Source organism: Nelumbo nucifera, chromosome 2, assembly GCF_055504915.1.
Source record: "Nelumbo nucifera cultivar China Antique chromosome 2, China Antique-T2T, whole genome shotgun sequence".
Taxonomy (NCBI): Eukaryota; Viridiplantae; Streptophyta; class Magnoliopsida; order Proteales; family Nelumbonaceae; genus Nelumbo; species Nelumbo nucifera.
The window spans coordinates 22,098,791-22,112,401 of record NC_142650.1 but is presented as its reverse complement, the minus strand read 5'-3'; the positions used below and the strand labels follow the sequence as shown (position 1 = coordinate 22,112,401).

At 36.5% G+C, this 13,611-nt stretch overlaps 1 protein-coding gene across 2 annotated transcripts; it reads right to left on the bottom strand.

The window, feature by feature from the left end:
* Window positions 1–2,772: 2,772 nt before the first annotated feature.
* Window positions 2,773–6,125, bottom strand: LOC104595175 (Cytidine/deoxycytidylate deaminase family protein). 2 transcript variants are annotated; one of them, XM_010255788.3, is made up of 4 exons: window positions 5,608–6,125; window positions 5,066–5,364; window positions 3,869–3,930; window positions 2,773–3,694 (listed from the first exon to the last, which is right to left on the bottom strand). In XM_010255788.3, the coding sequence occupies exons 1-4, from the start codon at window positions 5,989–5,991 to the stop codon at window positions 3,321–3,323; spliced, it is 1,119 nt and encodes a 372-aa protein (XP_010254090.1). In that variant the 5' UTR covers window positions 5,992–6,125; the 3' UTR covers window positions 2,773–3,320. The 2 variants fall into 2 exon arrangements, with proteins under 2 accessions (XP_010254090.1, XP_010254089.1); XM_010255787.3 differs by having other exon boundaries at window positions 2,773–3,930; window positions 5,608–6,124.
* Window positions 6,126–13,611: the final 7,486 nt, after the last annotated feature.

Below are 13,611 nucleotides of genomic sequence, written 5' to 3'. Positions count from 1 at the left end.
CAAAAGGTCATATTTAGATTTAATCCAAATCCAACATATCAGATTTTAAATCAGATCCACATTCTAACGTGTTGATAATCAAATAAGATTCGGATGTAGCTGCTTCAGATCTGAATCCAACCCGATTAAAACCCTATTAATAAGCCAAGTTTAATCTTCCGTGAATTTTGAAAAAATATTTATAAAAAAGTTTCGACTAAATGCCAAAAAGACATGATATAAGAAAAAATTACAGTCAATCAACTGTATCATAAAAATGCTAACCAAATCAGATGGTTATTTATCAATTACTGGAAGAGTTTTGACAAATCAAAATCCACCCATAAATTTTGATAAATATTAAATAACACCTGATTGTCTACCAAGTCTATGATACTAGTTTATTAGTCAAAAAATTTTCAGATATGATATCTTTCTGATATCATAGTCGAACCCTTATCGAATTCATGTGAGGGTTTTGATTGGTCAAAATACTTACGGTATCATGTCTTACCGGAAATATAAATTTTCCCTTATAAAATTTGCCTATGAGTCAAACCAGTCAACACCTAACAAAATTCCAAATCTACTAGTAATAAAACCCATGCAAACACATAAGGTAATAAAATTTTGATTAGGTTTGGATTGGCAAATTTAGGTTTTGACATCAATTTGGTTCCAAGTCAAGGTACATGTTCAAGGTTGGTCTAGGGTTAGTTCTTTACCCCACCCCACCCAATCCATCTAATTATACCCATGTTTCATTAGAGGGGGTCAAAATAGTTGCAAAAAATAAAAACTGAATAGGAATAAAGGGTTTTAATGAGGGACAGAGGGAGGGGAGATGTTACAAACATTGATGAAATTATGGAATAAGAGAGAAAGGGGGGAGGGAATTAAAAACGATTTTATTATAGAAGAGTAATGGTATGTTTTTAATAGAGAAAATTAAGACATAAGAGGATTTTTATGATGAGACATGTAAGGGCCAAAAGAGTTTCAAAGATTTATCATATGGAATAAGAGATTTAATGGGGAAGGGAAGATGTTACAAACAATAACTATTGAAGAGAGAGAGAGAGAGAGAGTTCTTATGAGGAGACAGATCAGGGAAAAAAGAGTTTCAAAGATATTGGGAAGGGGAAATGTTACAAACAATAACTATTGAAGAGAGAAAAGTGGGGGAGAGAGAATAAAGAATGATTTTATTAGAGAAGAGTGATGGTAGATTTTAATAGAGAACAAGAAATAATGGTAGAATTTAATAGAAAAAATTAAGACATAAGAGGGTTTTATGAGAAGATGTGTTCATTGAGATTTATGAGAAATTATGATAGGACATTAAAATGTAGTTAATTTTAAAATTTTATTTTGATTTTGGTAAGTTCTTTATTTTTAATATTTCACATGTTTGAAAAAGGAGAGAAGGGGAGACTTTGTGTTAGGCCTATGATAAGCGACCATGGTCTCCACAGTCCTCTTTCTTTATGCATACATACAGGGAACAACAACCTTTTTTTAACTCACACATGATCTATTTTTGAGCGGTTTTATGTGATATAGATGAGCTCTTGGCTCTTGCATCAAATGGTGACTTAGGCCATGTTTAGGAGTACTTAAGAATAAGTGTTTATTCAAAATAAGTGTTCGTTTGGGCCATTAAGTACTTATTGGTATTTGGGAAATAAGCCCGAAATAAATATTAAGCCTAAATTTCCAACTTTTTTAAGTGCTTATATAATAAGCACTTATTCAAATTTTGTTGTTCCAAAATCATCCCTAGTTAAATTTTAAAATACCACTCATAAATTATCCCTAGTTGAATTTTATAAAAGTACTTTTATAAAAGAACTTTTACGATATAAAAGTACATTCAGAAAAGCATTTTTACAAAATCACTTTTATAAAGTACTTTTACAAAAGCACTTTTAAGAAAGTACTTTTATGAAAACACTTTTATAAAAGCATTTTATGGATGTACTTTACAAAAACAATTTTACAAAAGTACTTTATTTATTTAAACAATTGTCTATAATTTGTATATTTTGTATTTTTTATATTCATTATTTAAATATATTCTCATGGGACCAATTTCATTCAAATGATTGAATAACCTGCCACCCATATTGATAAGACCGATACTCTTTATTTATTTTCGTTTTTTCTATTTTATAAGCAGTAGAGGGACGCCTTTTATCATTCCAAAGTTTTAACCCCCCCCCCCCCCCAAACCAGGTGTACATGTACCCACGTGTCTCCAAGTCTGCTGATTCAGATACTCTGCACAAAAAACCTAACCATTTTGTTTATCAGACTAACCCTCAATATGGTTAGATTTGACATAAACAGTTACTCTTGGTTTACCAAAAAATAAATAGTTCAGCAACTTATAACCCATTTGTAACAGCAATTCTATTATTTTACCATAGACCAGAGCAGTGTTAGGTGAGTGCTGGAATCATGCACCCATTAGGTGTCATGATCAGCAATGCCTGGTTACCATCTGCTAAAACCATGGTCTTAACTCCTATAAATAGTAGAAGATTAATTTACTTGCACCCCTTCATAAAGATGGTATTTGATTTATTTGGAAGTTGGTGTCTTTGGTCTCAAGACTACTCTCTTTGGTATCTTTATTCTGATTTTCAGGCATCACTACTTTATATTATAGATTCAAAGTCATCTCCTACCACAGTAAATTTAGCCCACATTCACATCCCCTGAATGCATTTTACAGCATTCTAGTTCTTATCATGGATTTTACAAAGAAAAATAATCCCCACAAGAAAGAACTGAAAAAAGAGAAGGAAAAGCTCATTCTTGATTAATTGATTTTAATCTACTTTACAAAAAAAGGAAATGGTTCATAGTAAAAAATGATTTAAATGCTAATAATTTAACAATGGGTTTGACATTAAACACAAAGTTATGGCAAGATGGGATTCATGTAGCAGATCCCATATAGTTGGGATAAGGCCTGGATGATGATGAATTTTCTTTATCAATGAAGGAAAAGCTTATTATTGATAAATTGATTTCAATCTTCCTTAGCTGAGATGGTCACTCTGCATCACTCCAACCACGCAGGAATCGTATCAAACCCACATAACTGAAGGCTTTGTCATGGAAAGATCTGTGGACCTTGGGTGCACCCTGCTCTGTCATTAGCCCTTAATCCCTGCCCTAAAGACAAACAAAGATTTCAATCTGTCTTCACTGCCCTAAAGGCAAACAAAGAAAAAACTCATTACAATTCCTTTTTCCTTCTCTTTTATTGCCATTTTTGACTTTCATGACTGGGTACAAAAACCAGTGGCATTCATTTCACTTGAAGTGAATTTCTAGCAGAAGTATCCCTCTATGAGAACACTGTCCTTAACTTTAGTAGACTTTAACTTCTTTAATCTAAATGACCTCTTGAGATTCTTCAACGCCAGAAATGAACTCCCTTCACTTCCATCCCAAAGTGGAAATACTTCCATCATTACCTTCTGTAACAAACCTTGCTCGAGACTGTCTTCAATGAGCTCCAATAAATCATCACAATCACCCTGTATATCCAACAACACATTACAAAATCCTTGGCAGCCACAATAATCGAGAATTGTATTTAAACTTATCTGATCAAAAACCACTGTTTCAATTCCCTGTTGAGCTAATTCCGTGTTTAGAGCTGTGTCCCCGGCAGTGAAAATTATCACCTGACTAGCAGCCTCTGGAGGGACAGTAGGTATTTGCATTAGCAAATTTGGGTTTCTATGTACAATAATCTTCATAGGTTGATTGGCTTTGGGTTCTTGAGAAGTAGGAAAGGAAGATTTTTCAGTAAATGAGGTGCTAGAAAGTATGACTGCATCATATTCCTGTAGCAATTGTGAATAATACCCACCAGACTGTGTTGATCCTTCTCCAAGCTGGCTTAAGATGCGGCCATTGACTGACAGTGAGTATCTGCTGGTCAAGAAGAGAGTCTTAAGAAGAAAATATCAAGTTGAAGCTACAACTTACTTGGTACTCAAAAATTCAAAGGATGAAAAAACGTCATTCATGAAGAAGATAAAAAACTAGCTACTGTTATATATTAATATGCAATGCCACTGAAAGGTAAGCTATAGCTTGTGTAAATTTAATTTTGCTCAGAACTTGGACAGCTCTTGTTTAAAGCAAAAAACTGTTGCAGATACCAAATAATAGAAGATTATGGTACAGTTAATATTGATAATCAGTACCATTATGAGGTAAAGTATAATTTGCACGAGAAGTTTCATTTACTAAGAAGTTCATAGACCAGAATCAGATTTCAGACAGCCTTCAATTAAACAAAATTCAAAAGTTTGTAATTCAAATCTCCAACCATGAATGCCATTTTTATAGGAAATGGAAATTAGTTTATATATCTGAATCTGATGATCTTTGTGCCTTAAGTTTTTTCTTTTGTTTAAGTATTTCGATTTAGAGCTCCATTCTGTGCAAAATTACAGTAACTCTAATGGGTTAAAAACTCAAAAGCACCCCTTGTGCCCGAAACAAAGAAAACATGAAATAGAATGCATTATGCAAACACAGGGAATAACATACAAGATTTACTGTGTTCATCACTACAAACACTTAAAAGTTCATAATTCAAATCTCCAACCATGAATGCCATTTTTATAGGAAATGTAAATTAGTTTATATATCTGAATCTGATTGATCTTTGTGCCTTTAAGTTTTTCCTTTTGTTTAAGTATTTTGATTTAGAGCTACATTCTGTGCAGAATTACAGTAACTCTAAATGGGTTAAAAACTGAAAAGCACCCCTTGTGCCCGAAACAAAGAAAACATGAAATAGAATGCATTATGCAAACACAGGGAACAACTTACAAGATTTTCCGTGGTTCAGCACTAAATGACTACATCCCTAGATGAGCCTCTATAAAATTTCACTATTCTTCAATGCAAGAATACAACCCATTTTGCTTGTATTATTGTTCATCAATCCCATTCAGCAGAAATAGAATACAATAAACAAGAAATAAGATATCTTATATTCGCAATTCATGGTTTGCACTCACTAATCAAAACCAAATGCAACTATTAGTCTTACCTGAGCATAGTGAATGGCTTCCCTGTAAGCATTCGGTGGATGTATGCCTCATTAAGGTTCTTGCACAGTTCTTCCTCTACACCAACTGTGACATCAATTCCTGACTCCCTCAGTCTTTCCACCCCTTTTGAAGCAACAATTGGATTTGGATCCACCATTCCAACCACAACCCTTTTTACCTTGGCTCGAATAAGCGCTTCAGTACAGGGTGGAGTTCTCCCGTAATGGTTACAAGGCTCCAAGCTCACATATGCTGTAGCATCCTCAGACGAATCCCCAGCGCTCCTCAGAGCGAAAACCTGCAACATTCATCTCCTCTCACAACTACTTCAGTAGCAGTAGTACAAAAACAAGAATAAAAATCTTTTCTTTCTTCTTTCCCTTTTCCACTTCTTCTGCATGTCAAACTCCATAAAGACTCGACATTCATCCATAAAATAAGGTTAAAATAAGACCTACTGGTCTGATAACCTACTCAAACTAGCAGAAACCTGATAAAAAAAAAAAAAGCAGACAGAGAGAAAATGTGAAACGCGGCTTACCTCGGCATGAGGCTGCCCTGCTTTTGGATGAAACCCTTCACCGACGATGTTCCCATCCTTCACGATAACACACCCCACCATGGGATTAGGGCTCGTGCACCCAATTGCTGTCTTTGCAAGCTGCACACACCTCCTCATATAGAACCTGTCTTCATCTGTGAAACTCTCACATCTGATTCCAATCAAGCCACCATGAGTTCTCGAACTAGTGAGCAATCGAGGTACTCTTTTGAATAAACTGCAAAACCCGTTCTTGAAATTTGAATCGTAGACGCATTTGGGGTATGGAACTACTGGTTGGAACGGGACGATGAAACAAGAATAAGGTAAAAAACTGGAAGAATTGAGAATGTAGGTTGGCTGTGTTAGTGTTTGAAGATGCATCGTGGGGATTCAAAGTTTCAAACAAAAACCCGGATAGAGAAAATGATTAAAGCAGGAAGCGGAACTAAATGGTTGCTTCTGGTCTGTGCTCAAGAAAAAAAAATTCTCAAATTTGGGCGTATTGTAAAGTTAGTGCCCGATCTTTTAAACGTGTCACTTCATTATAAAAAGTATCAAGTTGGTCCCTGCGTTAATCGATCATCAGTTATTTACTTAAAATATCAGAATTATTTTGAAGATACTGTTCGTTATCTTCTATCTTGAAACTGAACTGGTTGTGTGTGAATGTTCTATGCATGTGTTTTGTTTTCAAAGCTGGAATCAAAGACATATTCTTAAATCTGATTTCAAAAACATGTTTTCTCAACATCATGTTTCATAAATCATATAATTTCTATACTTGAAAATTATTTTTGTTTTAAAAACCAATGTTTTATTGGTTCTAAAAACATATATTGTTTTTAAAACAAATCCAATTTGTTTTTTCCTTTAAAAACAAAAAAACAAAGTTGAAGAATATATTTTTATTTTCTAGATAATGTAGCGGTTTAAAAAATAAATGAAAACAAAAATGTTCATGTTGTTGTAGAACGCATCCTAAAAGTTTTTTATCCCTTAAGGCGGAAAAAGAGTACAAATACAAATATGTAGAATGCACAATCTTGTATTTTATATTATTTTATATATATTTACACTATACATATTTATATCTATACTCTCTAATCTTAGCAAATAGCAATGACTTAAAGACGAAATTTGGCACTTGAGAACATGTCATTGAACAATTTTGCCTAACTTCAAATTGAGCAAGCTCATGAACTCTATTGCCTGATCCATCCATACATTAGGATATTTTGTATCATCATCGTTCATCACCAACAATCACACCTACTCCTACTTTAACTAGCGTCCATCTTTAACAAATGGAATTAGTAGTCTGATCCATCTTCATCGAGTAATCTCAATTAGATCTGTTCATGGGTTAAGTCGGGTTCGGGTCGGGTTTGTCTATGTATCAATAGAATATATTCAGGCCCGACCCTGAGCCTAGTCCAACCATCGGACTGAGGTCTTGAGTCCGAGCTCGACCCTCATATAAAGCCCGAAGCCTGGGCCCAAGTCCGAGCCTTTCTCAACCATCGAACCTAGGTCTTGAGCTTGAACCCGACCCTCATATAAAGCCTGAAGCCCGGGCACGAGCCTGGCCAGAATTTTGAAAACATATTTTTTTTATTCAATAAAAAGTGTTTTATTTATATTAAAAACCTTCAAAACTCAAAAATAATAAATATTTCACTATTACTTGAAAAAAAAAGAGTTTTTTTATTATTTAATATATCTTTTTTATTATTTAATATATAGTACCATGTTAGGTTTAGGCTTGGGCCGGGCTTTTTTGAGAAAGCCCGAGCCTGACCCAAAAAAAAAGTCGGGCTTGGTGCTTTAGGCCTGAGCTCGAGCCCGCAGGCCTAAAATTATGACCAAACCCGACTTATAACGGGTCGGGCTGTCGAGCTGCCTAGCCCATGAACAGGTCTAATCTCAATATTGTTTAGGTGAGAGGGCCTATCACTAATTACATTCTTCCTCCATTGGATTGGCTGCTCGTAGGGTTGTTAATAGGTTGGGTTCGACTCAATGGACCTGAACCGATTGGGCCATTTTGGTATTGATGGCTCGGTTTTGATTCCTAATATATTAGTCTAATTATTATTGATTCAAAACCGGTTCTATCCAGTCCCAAATTGGCTCAGACCCAACCATATATATTAAATGTATAATACTTTCAGCAGGTTTATTATAATTGGGTCCATTGGGTTAGACTTGATTGTCCTTAAAACCAATTGATTCGATTTTGGGTCTAAAATTATAGACCCTGTCAAGTCTGGTTCAGTTTCTAATTCCTTTATATTTCTTGTTGGGTTGGTTTTGGTTCCAGCCAGACCCAACCCATTGACATCTCTAGCTACTCGCCAAGTTAAATGGATGCCACAACTTCACTAGGAGATAACACCTTGTCTTCAATAGATCTGCTTGTTAGACAGTTGTATGCCCTTAGCTCCAATCAGAATAATGTACATTATGAATTTATTATAATGAATAAAGTACATATTTGATTTATGTTCCTATGGTATGTTTCTGTGTAATACCCTTAAACCGGACACTTATAAGACTTGTGTTGGTTTAGAACGTTCACAGCCAGTGGGTTGGTCTGGGAAGACCTATCCTGACAAGGCTGACACTGATGTGCCGCCAAGTCGGTTGGGGTGAGTTGTCTCTGCCACCAGGGTGAGACCCGAGGTACATGCAGTGTAGGATTAATTGAATCTTTGAACCAGACCAGATTTCCAGCATTGCCCTGGACCTTGGAGATTGATGGGCAAAACTGGAAAGTTATACCTAACCCCTAGACTCGATTATGATACTACACTAGGTGTCGAATTGGACTGTCTTTGATATGCCAATCAGTGAGATCCTTAGCGGGGTCAAAACCTGGGTATGTTGGGACTAGGGCTGTTCACGGGTCGGGTTGGGTTGGTTTACTGAGATTTTTCCAACCGACCTGACCTGGTCGGGTTACCTGAAATTGAAACCGAAACTGACCCTGTGTTAAGCAAAACCAACCTGGTCGATTTGAGTCGGGTTGGGTCGGTTTGGGTCGGTTTCGGCTCTAAGTTCAACCATGGTAATAAATTGAAATTTCAAAATTTTGATTCTTGAGAGTCAAATTGTATTGGAGATTGTGCTTGAGTTGAGGGGCTAAGGGGGGCGGACCAAGTTAGAATAGAAGTTATCAAGAAAATAGAAAGTCAAACTGTATTAGAGAAAGAAGACTGAAATTTGTATATTTTAAGAAACCTTCTAATCTAAGTAAAAAAGGACACCTAATTCTAATTGTAATTGGTTGCCTATTTGGTGTAAAAGACCATAGAAACTAGGATCCTTTGATTCTTTTCTTTAAACTTTTCCAAAAAAATTCCTTGTCTAGTTGTTTTACAATACTTACCATTAATGTCATTCCTAACTAGAAGACTAGAAATTAAGTTAGGTTGTAAGTAGGATAGAGACAACTTAGTTAAGTAGGAACTAAGTAGGTTGTAACTACTAACTAGGAACTAACTACTAAGTCGGTTCGGTTCGGTTCGGGTCAGTTTTGGTTTTTACACATGAAAACCGAAACCGACCCGAGCCATCGGTTTATGATTTTTTACAACCCAAAACCGACCGGTGCTAAAGAAAACCCAGCCGACTCGGGTTGGGTCAGTCCGGGTTGGTCGGGTTGGGTCTTCTTATGAACAGCCCTAGTTGGGACAGTCTGAGAATTCATTTGAGTGGGTGATCATAGTGACAGGATCATCCCCTTTGTCGGACAAAGGTAATGATCGGGGATGCACTCTCTCTGATGGAAACCAAGACTGCCGGCAGCCGATTTCAATCATTGAGATTTGTTTTGCAAAATATATTTTATATGAGCTATAAAAGTATATATATAATATGGTTTCCAACCATTTGCAAAAATGTTTTAATTCCCGAGATCCATGTGAGTAGAGGGTGCAACACTATTCCTTGCAGCCGAGGGAGAGGTCCTCTCTTGTCGGGCAGTGTTTGATCATTATGGGCTGAGAGGTTGTGTAAGACCATTGAGGGTAATACCTGATGGGCTAATCTTGCATCTGCCCACAATCCTTGGGTGTTACAAGGTGGCTTGGCCCAGGGACCACTTAGGGTAAGTGTTGGGCCCATAGAGCCCATGTGATGGGTTTCAGGGGGTGCACTGTCCATAACAGTGTATTCGGCCAGGCCTTGTAACAAAGGCTGGGCTGAACCCATGTGGCTGATGTGTACATCAATGTTTGGGTCCCACGCCATACAAGGAAGCCCAACTGGGCAACAGTTTGGAAGGCTAAGTGAGCACATAACCTTATTGGGCCTAAAGCCCATTTCGAACTGGGCTGATTTGATCAGTTAAATAAGGGGCGAATTCTGAGATTGGATTAACAGATAGGATTGGGCCTTAACCCTATCCACTCAGAGAGTGTAGATCTAAATGTGATTCAGATCGGGAAACCTCCTAATGAGATTGGGAGAAGGTTGATCCAATCTGCAGATAAGATAAGGGTTTACCCTTATCACTTAAAGGGAATTCTGATCCAAATATGATTTGGATCAACTCCTGATAGGATTAAGAGTTGGCCCCTTTAAGATTATAAAAGGAGGAGGGGGCGGCAGCCTTTACACACACTTCACATCTTGTCTTCAGATCTGAAATTACAGAAGAGAGAATTCAGCTTTACTGCGCTAAATCTCTCTTGTCGCCTCATTCCTGCCACCGCCATATCTGCCAGTTCGATCTCCTGTTGTCAGTGGGAGTGATCAAGATCAGATCTTGATATTAGTTCTTTGTGGAAGGACTGATTGGAAGTAGTGCTCACGTGCCATCCAGATGATTCTTGCGAAGGATCTGGTTCTTTTGAAAAACGCTGCTGATTCTGCTCTATCCTGCACTACGCCATCTTCAGTGGGAGCAGTTTTTGGTTCCTTCCTTGGGCGTGAACACCTCCATTGGGAGATACTATTTCTCCGTATTAGGTATATCCCTCTCCTACTGCTTTTGTTCAGATATGGTTCGGTTCTTGGTTCAAGATTGATCATTGAAAAATACGATTTTTCTAATATAAGGGAATACGATTCCCAATAGAATGGAGAGAAATTACGAAATCCGCCCATTCTATTCCGTAAGATTCGGGCGTCCATACGATGGATATCTCATCCCTTCACTGTTCATAGGCTGGCTTCGGGCCCGACTTTACACTATGTTGGGCTTGAACTTTGGATTAGGTTCATTCAAATTTTCACAAAAGCCAAGCCCAAACCTAAACCATAAACAGGTATAGTCCTAAAAAATAACCTTATTTTTTATCTTCTAAATATGTCAAATATTTATAATTCCATGGAAAACATAGACAAAGATGGGAGGAGCACTTGTCGAGCGTGCTATGAGGGGATCCCATCTGAACTCCCAATGGTCATGCATGTTAATGATCCACTCTAATCCATTCATTCAACAGAGACCGGATCTGCTCCTCACAGAGGACGCCTCACACGCACATCCTTACCATTCATTGGGAACATCTCCCATACTTATAAATTATTATTCACAGGAGATGTTCCCAATGCATGGTGGATGTGCATGTGAGGCGCCCAAATGTGAGGAGCAGATCCCGTTCTCATTCAACCATGCACACATGGACTCTTGACACCATCTATAGTGAGTTATTTAGAATGCTTGCGTAAAAAAACTCAAGGAGTGAAAGTTTTTCCCTTAACACAAGGAGTAATATTAGGCAGTCTCCATAAAAATTTTCGGCTCAACTATAGACTATGAGCTGAGGATGAATTAGAAAAAACATAAAAGTTTAACACCTCGATATAATGGAGTTTAAAGAATAAGGATTTTTTAAGCCAAAACCCAATGTTAGGATTGGATCATGCTTGATTAAGCAGGACGGTTTAATCTTATCCAAGGTTCAAAGTATCAATACGACTACGCATATCATATCGTATCTTTGAGAACCTCTTATACTTAAAACTGAAATTTAAAAGAAAACTAAAAAATTGAAGGCGCATCACTTAAAGTACTGATATGCATGGTTTTTAAAATCGACCCGATGACCGAATTGGTCAGGGGTCCATTTACCAGTTCAAATGGTTCAACCGTTTGACCCAAATGGTTGGCCCATTTTGACAAAAAAATAAAAAAAAAATTGAAAAACGGTCAAAACCATTTGAATGGTTAACTGGTCGATTCAACTGTTTGCTGACCAAAATTAACAGTTTTGGGGAAAAACGTAATTGGTCGATTCACCGGCTGGTCCGGTTTTGAAAATCATGCTGATATGTATCAATACTTTGAAACTTGATCTTATCCTCAAATATGGAGTTAATTAATCTTTAATTAAGGTGTGTTAGTTGTTATTCGAAGTCTATCTTATAATCTATTTCAATAGAGGGATATGGGAGGTCTAAATCCGGAGTTCTTCCAACAAACACTTCCAATAAGCCACTACAACCACACATTGGGAATATCTCCCTTTCCATTCATGGGAAGATGTTCATGATGTGCGGTCACAATGTCTTGTTAGGAGGCTTTTTTAATGTTGGTAATAGATCCGGTTTCCTAAATTTGGGGGTTTTACAAATTTTAACCGTTCTAAGGTGGTGTTTGATAAACTTCATGTCTAAAAGCATAAAAACTCTTTTTATACTTATGATATTTGAATACAACATATCTACTTTCCTGCTTTTTATAGCCATTGTAATATTGAAAGAAAAGACATTTAGGGGGAGTTTTGTAGTGTAGATGAAGAATTGGTGGGTGTGGATTGGTCTACACCACACCCTGTGGCAGGGACCAATCCACACCACAACACAGTCCACAGCTGTTCTGAATTGTGAATAGATTGTGTGGACTAAACCAATCCACACCTACAATGGCATTTTGTAGGTGTGGTGTAGATTGGTCCATGTATCTCATATACATTTTATGGGAGATCTACACAGTCAATCATAAATATTTAATTTTTGCATTTTATATGGTAAATAAATTAAAAAAATGCATCAATATGTAGACAACAATTGCATTTTTAAATAATTAAAGTCATTGGACTTTTTTTTTTTTTTTTTTGCTTTTGATAGATGGGTGATTGACTTTTTGAGTGAAGCTTCATAAGAAAAAGGTTTATTGGACAAAATATGGGCCTAATGGGCCTTAGTAGATTAGATAGTTCATTCAATTAATGGAAAATTAGTCAAAATTGGATGCTGATGCTATGAATTCAGATTTTCTCCTCACAAAACACACCTCACACCAACCTCACAATACATCGCAGCCCTGCAATGGGAACATCTTCCCTTGAATGATAACATAAAGTATGGGAGATGTCCTCAATGCACGACTGCAATGCGCTGTAAGGCGTGCTCTGTGAGGAGAAAATCTAATCTTTGATGCCTTCCTTTTATTTAACTAATGCCGATTGCTTGTATCAAATTTAAAAGAAATATACTCATTGAATTTGTGCTTTACTTCACATGGAAGTCTTAAGTAAATTGACAACTATTTAAATGCTATATGTATTTGATTTTTCTTTAACATTACTAGGTAAAGATCATTTTTGTTTAGATATTTAATTTAGGATAAATTGTTGGAATGCCCCCTGAAGTTTTGGATGGTTGCTAAAACCTCCCCTAAAGTTTGGTAATTGCAATCACCTCCCTTGAGCTTTTTGATACAGCTTCAAGTAGACCTCCTTTGTTAGAATCTTGTAAAAAAAAATCATAAAATGTCCAAAATACCCATGCAATTACTATTGAGGTTAGTTTCTACAAAAAAACAATACAAACTTTATGAAAACAAAAAAAAATTAAAGTTGCAACTTTACCTTCGAGCAGTTGATATGAAGGGCAAATTCGGAAAATAAATCAATTTCATAAAAGAGATTGGAAGGGTTTGGGGTAGTTCATATGGAGAAAACTTGGAAAATAAATATTTTAGTCAAAGTAATTATATGGGTATTTTGGACATTTTCATGCCTCTTTTTAGATGATTCTAACAAAAGGGGT

What these genes read in the sequence shown, in the direction of transcription:
- LOC104595175 (XM_010255787.3), bottom strand. Translation starts at nt 5,991, where the DNA reads ATGCATCTTCAAACACTAACACAGCCAACCTACATTCTCAATTCTTCC. An exon ending in CAGGGCAGCCTCATGCCGAG is followed by an intron (nt 5,365 to 5,607) that starts GTAAGCCGCGTT and finishes TGAATGTTGCAG; the next exon opens with GTTTTCGCTCTGAGGAGCGC. An exon ending in AAGCCATTCACTATGCTCAG is followed by an intron (nt 3,931 to 5,065) that starts GTAAGACTAATA and finishes CTTGACCAGCAG; the next exon opens with ATACTCACTGTCAGTCAATG.